At 40.1% G+C, this 11,372-nt stretch overlaps 1 protein-coding gene across 1 annotated transcript in view; it reads left to right on the forward strand.

The window, feature by feature from the left end:
* The first annotated feature begins 1,708 nt into the window (after positions 1 to 1,708).
* Positions 1,709 to 11,372, forward strand: part of PACS1 (phosphofurin acidic cluster sorting protein 1) — a 43,364-nt gene continuing 33,700 nt past the window's right edge. The window contains 1 exon segment of the mRNA XM_008587163.1: positions 1,709 to 1,823. Coding sequence (XP_008585385.1) covers positions 1,767 to 1,823 — 57 coding nt within the window. The 5' untranslated portion in view covers positions 1,709 to 1,766.

Below are 11,372 nucleotides of genomic sequence, written 5' to 3' on the forward strand. Positions count from 1 at the left end.
ACATCTGCAAAGTCCCTTTTGCCTCATAAGGTAACATATTCACAGGTTCTGGGGATTAGGACACGGACATCTTGCAGGGAGAGAAGGAACATATCTGGTCTGCCACAAAGACATCGGAGTTAGAATCCAGCTCTGTCACTTACTAGCTATGTGAATTTAGGTGGGTCACTACTCTGCTTGAAATCTGTTTTCTCTTCTGTTGATTGGGTAGAACAATGAGCCCTCAACACGTGTACACACAGCCCTGTTTTTGAGGGTCTGGGTGAAATAATATATATGAAAAGACCTGATAGGCTTTCATATATGTTAGTTTATTTTGATTATGACTTAAGGGCAAGCAAAGGGAAAGAAAAAGATTTGTTTTCCTTTGTGTTAGCAGATCTTAGAAAGTGCTGGGATGAAGGTGCATTCAAAACCAGCATTCAGTTCTATTGATGTAATTTGTTCTTTTTTTTTTTTTAATAATCACATTAATTTCTTCACATATTTTTGTTCATCTGGTTTTAGGTAGGCCGTTTTAGGAAATTGTTAAGATTCCTGTAACAAATATTTGCTGAGCAATTACACTGTGCCCAGCACCTGCACTGACACTGGGGAGACAGCAGTGGATGATCTATCCACCTGCCCTCAAAGAAGTCACAGCCCAGTAGGCAGTACAGGAAATTGTACCTGGGAGAGGGGAAGGTCAGAGACTTTGAGAGGTGTTTGGGGAGGTCCTCCTGGCAAAAATGTGTAACCTGGGACTGAAGGCTCCTCAGCAGGAGCTATAGCCCAGTGACAGTATGAGTGTTGCTAACAGAACAAGTGGCAGCATACGAAAGCCCAGAGGTGAGAGAGAGCGAGCGTGGCAGCTCCAAAGATCTAAGAGAAATTCAGCACGGAGTCTGGAGCAGGAGGAAGGGTTGCGGAGAGAGAAGACAAGAGTGGTAGGCAGGGCCAAGAGCAGCAGGACTGAGAAGCAGGCGTGACTTGTTGTTACTACCCAGCAATGTCGCTCATGTGCCCCCTTCTCCAGACCCTCTCCAAGGGGAAGAATGTTTCAAAGACTTTGACCTCTCAAACCAACAGCAGTAAGGCAACATCCAAAGGTTCCCTCCTTGCTCCTACTAGAAGTCCAGGGTAGCCCTGCCTTGATAGGGCCAAGATCAGGTCAGATTAGAGTTGCTGAGACTTCAGAGTGAGGGACAATCCTGTCACTTTTAGTTAAGGGGAATTTCCTGATTTGTAGCACTGAAGATTTTCTGCATACTTGGAGCAAAATTCAGCTGAAATCGAATTTGTGACCATTTAAATCATTTCTTGCCGAATGGTATCTGGTTTTTTGTGTGTGAATTATCTCCTTTTGCTAAAGATTTACATGTGTAGATGCTTCACGTATGATTAGGTGGAACAGGACCTGGGTAAGCAAAATAAATATCTCTAACCCTCCCTTGGTCTCTCCCTCCTCCCCACTCAGAAATTGCTCCCACATACTAGGAGTGAAAAAGTATGTTGTTTTTGGCTTAGATGAATGGGCATCCACAGAAGTTCATGGAATAATGTAACTTTCTGACACCAAGTATAAAAGTTAAGTAAGAGGGATACTCTTCTACTAAAGGAAGCCACCATTTGGACTGAGAATGGCATTCTCATATTCTTCCTTTAGGTAAAGCAGAATTTCCCTAAGAGATTGCCTATCACTTTTCTCATAAGTGCCTTACATTTGACTGGATCTTCTGTCTCTCTGTTTTTCTAGGCTGTTCAGCTTGACCCTGAAGAAACTCGTCATGCTAAAAGAAATGGACAAAGATCTTAACTCAGTGGTCATTGCTGTGAAGCTACAGGTGAGTTGAGCAGGCTTGTTTGTTCAGAGTCCAGCAAAGCTGCATAACCATGTCCCCTGTCATGGCTTCAGGAATACCACTGAGGGACCACCTCCTTCTTCCTTCACTCAACAAGGCAGGGCGCAGTGGTGGAAAGACGTGGGCTCATGAGACCTCCTGAGTCCCGCTCTGACTCTTAGTTAAAGCACTCAATTTCTTTAAACCTTACTTCCTTTGTCTGAATAACAGAAATGGTTCTTCCTACCTTGCCTATCTAACAGGATTAAGATGAGGAACAAGTGATATAGATGCTAAAGTGTTTTGTAAACTTCTTAGAAGTTACTAGGGTAGCTGGTGTTGGTTTCAGTCTGATTCCCAGGATTTCTAGATCCAAACACATGCAAGGGTTGGGGAAGTACTTCGGAGGTTTTCTATAGGTTTTCTATAAGTTCACAGATTATTATTTCAGATTTGACAATTTAAAATTTACTGGGATATTTTATCTTCTAGGAAATTCCCACATTTAACTCCTTACACTTAGTTCAGTATTTTTAAGGGATCCAAAATATTTCACAAACATTTGTACTCTAAGTATTCCTGAATTTCAGGAAAGGAGAAGGGAGAAACTGAACTACAGAGGGTTCAAGAATTTAACTGTTTACCAAGTGGTAGAACTGGGACTAGAAACTAAAGAGTGGGTAATTTATGTATTTATTAAACTCCATTACCAGACATTCCTTAACTGCTAAATTCTTTCTAATGATGATTCCCTAGAGTTTAGTGAGATTCTGTAGTACTTCTGGAGTAATTAGATAATAGTCGAATTCTTCAGCTTAAGGATGATGTATTTACTGAACCTTATTTCATTAAAAAGTAGTAAACTATATGGTAACTCCCTACTAACCAGAATATTTTATTAGGTAGCTCACTTATTATGCAGCAGTTTATTGCACTGATATTGGCTTCATTAAAATCCACATCTATATTACAGTGTGTAAATCATACACTGAGATACTCATTTCTCTTTCTGGGATACATATAGTCATGTGTCTCTTAACGACAGGGATATGTTCTGAGAAATGTGTTGCTAGACGATGTCATCATTGTGAGAATATCATAGAATGTATTACACAAGCCTAGATAGTACAGCCTACTACACACCTAGACTATACAGTATAGTCTGTTGCTCCTAGGCTGTGAACCTGTACAGCATGTTATTGTACTAAATATTGTAGGTAATTGTAACACAATGGTACATACCTATGTATCTAAACATAGAAAAGGTACAGTAAAAATATGGTATAGAAGTTAAAATAATGGTACCACCTGTATAGGGCACTTACCATGAATGAAGCTTGTAGGACAGGGAGTTGCTCTGGTGAGTGAGTGAGTGAGTGGTGAGTGAACGTGAAGGCCTAGGACATGACTGTACACTGCTGTAGACTTTATGAACACTGTGCACTTAGGCTACACCACATTTATAAAAAATAAAGTAACTGCACTACAGCATCACTATAGCTACCATCACTAGGCAATAAGAATATTTTAGCTCCTTTGTAATCTTATGAAACAACCACAGTATATGTGGTCCCTCGTTGACCAAAACATCATTATACAGCACATGACTGTATATTATCTTAATTTAGTCCTCCAAACCTAAAATGTTTTAGTTACTGTATTCCCGTGTGCCCCCACCTTATGTTCTTTTTTTTTTTTGACGGCTGGCCATTACAGGGATCTGAACCCTTGACCTCGGTGTTATCAGCACCATGCCCACCTTATATTCCAATTCCATCTTCACTTTTGTGCATAATTCCTCCCAAATCTGTGAAGCATTCCCAGACATTATGGGCTGGAAAAATAAGTGCGGGACAATTATGTGAAGTGGCAGCTTTAGTATTTTGTCCTCCTTTCCTGATTTTGTTCCCATTTCTAGGTCACAGGCAGTGTTCCGGTTTTCAGGAGTTGTTTCCTTTGCTAAAGGCTGTTGCTTTCTGATGCAACACTGTTGGTATGATTTTGAAAGTTCCCTGCTGCCTTCCCATAAGAAATAATTTATTTTCTGATTAAATATTTAACATTCTGTAAAATTTGAAATTAAACCCAAAACTACAAATATACTTATTTTTTATTGCTCTACTTCCAAGCAGCTGAGAGTAATTACAGACATTATCACATTCATTTGTTGTCACTTATTTTTTCATTTAATAAATAGTTATTGTGCATCTGTTAGGCCAAGCATTGTTATAGGCACAGGGGATATAGCAGTGAGCAATACAGACAAAAATCCCTGCCTTAAAAAGGAGCTTTTCATTCTAGTGGAGCAGCAATTCTCAAAATGAAGTCCACAGACACTTTCAGGGGGTACCAAAGGTCAAAACTATTTTCATAATAATACTGTGGCATTATTTGCCTTTCCCACCATGTTGACATTTGCACTGAAGGTACAAGAAGAGCAACAGTGGATAAAACATTTGTGGCTTCATGCATATGCATCCCAGTGTGCCAGCAGTCATATTATTTACCACCGCACTCCTGAAGGCAGAGAAAAGAAGCCAGTTTCACCTGAGAATGTCCTTGAGGAAGCAGTAAAAACTGTAAGCTTGTATCTCAACCCTTGTGCACACATCCTTTTAATATTCATTGTGATGAAATGGGAAGGATGCACAAAGCCTTCTGCTTCATAGCAAAGTACAGTGTCTTGAGGACAAGGACTTGTACGATCGAGTTGTGAACTACAGTAGCTGCTTTTCTTGTGGAATGAAGGATTTATAGACAAACAGGTTATTCATACTCTAGTGTTTTTTTGAAAATGAACAAAGTGAGCCTCTCACTTCAAGGAAAACTACTGAGTATTTGTTGCCAATGATAAATAAAATTTGAGCTTTCAAATGAAAATTAGAATTTCAGAAAGCTTGTCTCTGTCACTGTAAGCTTAACAGCTTCCCAGTTCTTAAAGACTTTTCTGAAGAGATTGGAGGTGATATTAATGATTTTGAGTTTTTTATGTTGTATAATGAAATATGTAACATTTGAAAGATTTGCATAATTAAGTGAACCACTATGTGCTAAATGACCAATGCATGAGGTTACAAATCATGCTGGATAAAAGATCTATTCAAAGAACAAAATGGACCGGTGGATTGGATTTTATTTTTAACTTTTTATTTTGAAGTGATTTTAAATGTACAGAAAAGATGCAGGTGTAGTACAAAGAGGTCCTGTATGCCCTTCACCAAGCTTGTCCCAATGTTAACATCTTTTTAAACCATGGTACATTTATCAAAACTAAGAAATTATTGTTGATATGATAACATTAAGTTACGGACTTCATTCAGATTTTCTAGTCCTTGCATTAATGCCCTTTTTCTGTTAATTAGTTGTATTTTAATATGAGTACAAAGGCCCTATTGATATGGTTTAGAATTGTACTTTGCAACTAATCTTTAAGAAACTACCACCTGTAGAGTTTTTGGTGTAGTATCAAAGATGAATATTTCATAAGTATCTGAAAAGGCTTGTTAAAATGCTCCTCCTTTTTCCAACTATATATCTCTCAGAGTATGGATATTTTTCTTTCTTTTTTTTTTTTTTTTGGTCTTTTTTACTGACCGGTAACGGGATCGCAACCCTCGGTGTCGCGCCCGTACTGGGGACCAGCAACGGGATCGCAACCCTCGGTGTTGCGCCCGCACCGCGCTCAGCCAGTGAGAGGGAACCAGTCTCCATATGGGATCCGAACCCTCGGCGGGAGCGCCGCCACGCTCCCAAGCGGCGCACTCTCCAGTGCGCCACCGGGCCGGCCCAATATTTTTCATATACTCAACCAAAACAATATTTTGGAACAAATAGAATGCAAAAACAGGTAAGAAAATCCAGCTGCCTTCTATTAAGCCATATGTTAATAAGATTTGCAGAAATGTAAAACCATGCCATCTCCTTCTTATACTGCTGTTGGGAATGTAAAATAGTGCAGCCACTTTGGAAAACAGCCTAGCACTTCAGCAAAAGGTCAAACACAGAGTTGCTATATGACCTAACAATTCTACTCCTGGGTATATACCTAAGAGAAATGAAAACACACAAAACTTAACATGCAAACGTTCATAGCTGCAATATTCACAACACCTAAAAGGTAGAACCAACCCAAGTTCATCACTGATGAAGGAGTAAATGAAATTTGGTATATTCATACAGTGGAATATTATTTGGCAATGAAGAAGGACAAAGTACATTTATGCTACAATGTGGACAAGCCTTGAAAACATTATGCTAAATGAAAGAAGCCAGCCACTAAAGACCACATGTTATATGATTCTGCTTACACGAAATGTCCAGAATAAGCAAATCCCTGCAGTGAGAAGGTAAATTAGTGGTTGCCTGAGGCTGGGGGTATAGGGATGGACAGGCTGGGGAGGGTCACAGTTAAAGAATATGGGGTTTCTTTTGGGGATGATGAAAGTGTTCTATCAGTGATTGTGCTGATGGGTGCATAACTCTGAATATACTAAAAGCCATCGAATTGTACACTTGAAATGGATGAATTGTATGGTATTTGAATTATATCCAGATAAAGCTGTTAAACAAAATAAGAAAATTATATATAGGCATTCCTTAAAATTTAATTTATTCTTGAAAATATGTTGGATGGCAGAAGCCTATTTTCCATTATTTAATTGAGAAAAATAACAGTGCATTCTCAGATATCTAAGAAACCTCAACCAATTTCCTCAAGTTTCACTACAAAACTTTTAAATGTTTCTACATGACAATTCACTAAGGATTTTTTAATTTAAAAAAAGAAGCATTTAAAACTCCAGTAATCTAATTTTTAATATGTTAATACTCATTAATGGTTATTTTTATGTGCTGTAAGTAATGATACTATAGTATTAGATGTAAATTATTTTATTTTTATACTACAAATGAAGATATACTGTTATATAGATAAAGACGTGATATGTAAAGATACCAAAGATAATTTTGAAGTGGACCCAAGTTGGTAGTGTCCCAGGCACCTAGAGGAAGCAAACGCTAGGATCCATAAAAGCTAAATCTTTGGAGAGAATAGGAAAATTGAGAGCAACAATGCACCAGGCTTGAACAGGGCCAGAACCAGCTGTGAGCTGTGATGCCCTCCACTCTACATCCTGTTACCTGCACGTGCAGATTCCTTTGAACAAGTTTGCAATTTAGCTAGTAAATTTGGGATCAAAATTTTTACAGGTATTGAATATTTGGATAGTGAGAGTTCAAATAATGAGGGCTACTGCTATTAGAAGGTGATATGTCCTTTGGGGGACATAAATAAATAAGATAAAGGAGATGGTGCTGGAGTAGAGGAAGTTAAATTATATTCAGTGGTCAGGGTAGGCCTCATTGAGAAGATGACATTTATGCAAAGACTTTGAGGGAGTGAGCCATGCCAGATATACATTCCAGGCAGAGGGAAGAGCCAGCCCAAGGCCCCTACAGCAGGCCTGGATCTGGCAGAATGGAGAGGAAGGAGGAGACGGCCAGAGAGGCTGAAGAGGAATGAGAGTAGTAGGAGGTGAGGTCAAAGGGCGGGGAGGGCAAGTGCAGATAATTGCAAGGTCTCTGGTTTTCATTCTTTGTGAATTGGAGGGCTTCGAGCAGAGTAGTAAGAGGATACTTTGGCTGTTGTAAGAAGGAGAGGAATCACTGTAGCAGTGCGCCACTTCGGAGCGCAGCGGCGCTCCCGCCGAGGGTTCGGATCCCACATACAGACCCGTTCCCGCTCACTGGCTGAGCGAGGGGCGGGCGCAGCACCGAGGGTTGCGATCCCGTTGCCGGTCCCGGTCAGGTACGGGCGCGACACTGAGGGTTGCAGTCCTTTGCTGGACATGAAAAAAAAAAAAAGAAGGAGAGGAATCAGGAAGGCCTATTAACAGGTCTAACATGATACCAGTTTCGGCAAGAGATGAGGGTGGTGCCAGAGTTTTAACTTGAGCAGCTGAGAGAGTGGATTTGCCATTCAGTGAGATGGGAAGACTGTGAGTGAAGCAGATTTGAAGGGAATGATCCAAAATTCTGTTTATCACACTGTTTGAGATGCCTGTTAAACATTCCAAAGGAGATGTTGAATAGACAGTTGAATATATGAGTTTGGAGTTCAGAAGAGAAGTCTGGGGTAGAAATGTAATTTGGGGAGTCATCAACATACTGACAGCCATAGGACTGGCTGATGTCACCAGGAATGGACTGAGTGAGGCCCAGGCCCTCCGATGTTTGGAAGTCAGGAAAAGGACACAGAGAAAGAGCACCTTGAGGGCAGGAAGAAATCCAAAGGAGGACAGTGTTCTGGAAGCCAAATGAAGGAAGTGTTGCCAGGAGTAGCAAGTGATCAGCTCTGTTAAAAACTGCAGGCAGGCCAGGAAGATGAGACCTGATCTCAGATTCATTAAAGGGTAGGCTGTTTGAGATCTTGTTGGTGGCAGTTTTGGTGGAGTGGTGGAGATAGGAAGGCTGACTGGAATGTATTTAAGAGAAAATGGAAGAAGAGGACTTCAAGGGAGCAAAAATAGGCAGCTTCAGAGGAGTCTGCTATAAAGGGTAGCCGCAGCACCTGTGGGGACAAGAGGTGTTTTTTTAAGATGAGAGAAATAACAGCATGTTTGCTAATAGGAATGATCCAGAATGGGGAGGGAAGTTGATTATGTAAGATAGGAAAGAATGGCTAAAGGATGTCTTTCAGTAGGTGAGAAAGGAAAGCCCATATGGAGTGCTTGACTTTGGGTAGGAACAGGGGCGTTCACCCGTATGACAGGAAGGAATGGGGGTGTATGTGGACAGGTGCTGGGCAGCTGGTGAATGTGGTGGGAGTCGCGTCGCTTTCTTAGTGAGGTAGGAATCAAGGTTATCAGCTTAGAGTGAGAGTTAGGAGATCTGAGGGAAAATGGGAAGATATGAAATCGTCATCTTGTAGTGGAGTGGGAACATGAAAGGACTCGGGAAAATATAGCATCATTACCAGGCAGTATTATGGGCCCACTTAAGATTTGGGGTCATAAATTTAAAGTCAGACCAGCTAGCTTGATTATATGTTTCTCTCCAGGCACATTCAGCTGATAGTACAGTTGGATTTAAACAGGCTTGTAATTTACCAAATGAGTAGGCAGAGCAAGAGCCAGGCAAAGGAGTTGGGATGTGCAAGGGCAGGTTTATAAAGATTGACTTTATTTACGCTGGATAAGAAGGAGAGGGGACAACAGGGGCATGGGGAACAGTGAACAGGTGGGAAGGTCAATGGATTTGAGGTCCCAGAGAGCTTGAAGGGTTATCATGGTAGACGACCTGGAAAGAATGAGCTGAAAGACAGGAGGTGGTAATCAGAGAGTGGGATGCATGAAACTGAGATGAGATATGGTGGTAACCATTGGCAATGACAAGGTGCAGAGTGGCTGAGATGAGTGTGAGGACAGGATCACTAGAAGAGAGGAATTAGGCCAGGATGTTAGGAAGAGCATATATTGAAATCATAAAGAATCGTGACTAGAGTGCTGCTGGGGAGAGGAACAGTGACTCAGGAGCCAAAATCAAGAAATGAGTGGGGGCGGCTGACAGTTAGAGATGATGGCAACACAAGGAATAGAAGGTGGCCTAAGCTGATGACATTGGTTCAAAGAGGGGAGTTCTTAGGGAGATGGGAGAATGTTCTAGAGCTGGTGATGAGGGGAAAGGAAGGACACCTGTCCCATCTACAAACCCAGTGTTATGTGGGTTCTGGGGGAAAAGCGGAGTCTTCAGGGGAGAGCAGGGTTTCTCAGCCTCAGCACTATTGATACTTTGGGCCAGATCATTCTTTGTTATAGGGGCTGTCCTGTGCATTGTGCAATGGTCAGCAGCATCCCTGGCCTCTGCCCACTAGTTGCCACTGTCCCACCTCCACCTCAGTTGTGTCAACCAGAAGTATCTCCAAATACTGCCAGATGCCACCTACCAGGCAAAATCACCCCTGGTTGAAAACCACTGTTATCTATAGGCCATATTTTAGATTCCCTCAACATTTCTGAGATTCATTTTCTAGAGATTTCTTAAAAATCAAAAGAACCTAAACAAACTCTGGTGAAAATTCTAAGATTCTTGTTTGTAATAGAAGTTGAAGTTACCCCAAATGGCATTATCTAATAGATGAGGCAGAATCTCCTTTATTATTTTTATTTGGTATAATATAATGTTGTTATAATCATAAATATATTGTGAAATGTTATATTTAGATTTCCTTCCTGTATTAAACAAAACCTGCATTTTATAAAAACAAAAGTTAGAAATGGATGAGAAACCTAGATGTAAAAACTAAAATTATAAAACTTCTAAAACACAGCAGAATATCTGCTGCAATGCAGCAGAAAAACTTCACAGCCTTGGAGTAGGCAAAGATTTCATAGACAAGACCCAGAAAGCATTAGCCATAAAAGAAAAAAATAATAATAAAATGGACTTGATGAAAATTAAATGCTTCATCAAAAGAGACCATTAAGAAAATGAATGGGCAAGAAAATATTTATAATATATATATCTGACAAATGACTTGTATAAATAAAAAAAAACTCTTACAACTCCAGAACCAGACAGACAACCCAACGTTTTTTAATAAGCAAAGAAATTTGATCAGTACTTTATTAAAGGAGATTTATAAATGAACAGTAAACTGATGAAAAATTGGTCAGTATTATTAGTTGTCAAGGAAATGCAAATGGTAATCACAGTGATATTCTACACATGCCCCTTAGAATCCACAAATCAAGGACTGACCACACCCAAGTGTTGGCAAGGGTGGGGAGCAGCCAGAGCTCTCACACTGCTGCTGGGGATGCAAACGGATACCAACACTTTGGAAACCAGTCTGGCAGTTTCTCATAAAGTTAAACAAATGCGTCTACCCTAAGACCCAGCAATTCCATTCCTAGGTGTTTACCCAAGAGAAAGCAAAATGTATGTCCACACAAACTTGCACAAGAATAGCAGCTTTAGCAATAATAGCCAAAAACTAGAAATGACCCAAATGTGAATGGTTGGCCACAGGAGAATGGATAAAGTGTGGTATATTTGTAAAATAGAATTCTACTCAGCAATAAAAAGGAGTGAACTGTTGATACATGCAACAACCTGTATAAACCTTAAAAAACACTATGTTGGACAAAAGAAGCCTGACCAGATTAGTACATACTATATGATTCCATTTATATGAAATTCTACAGTAAAGAAATGAGAGTGGTGCTTGCCTCTGGGAAAGTGGTGCGGGGTCAACCAGTCGTTCTTCCCGGAGCGATTGAAGTATTACGTGTCTTGAGATAGATATGGGTTACATGGATGTGTGTGTCTTATCAACTCATACTCATTAAGTCATGTGCACTTAAGATCTGGGTACTGGACTGTATTTAAGTTAAGCCTCGATTTTTTAAAAAAGTAACTTATAGAAATTTACTGGCATTCCTCAGCCCTCCTGCTGATCTTTTTTTATAGCTTAGGAATAGTTTAGCCCAACTTTACTTTTTAGAGCTAAATTTTATTTATTTATTTATTTATTTATTTATTTATTTATTTATT

Source organism: Galeopterus variegatus, unplaced genomic scaffold (genome assembly GCF_000696425.1).
Source record: "Galeopterus variegatus unplaced genomic scaffold, G_variegatus-3.0.2 Scaffold4258, whole genome shotgun sequence".
Taxonomy (NCBI): domain Eukaryota; kingdom Metazoa; phylum Chordata; class Mammalia; order Dermoptera; family Cynocephalidae; genus Galeopterus; species Galeopterus variegatus.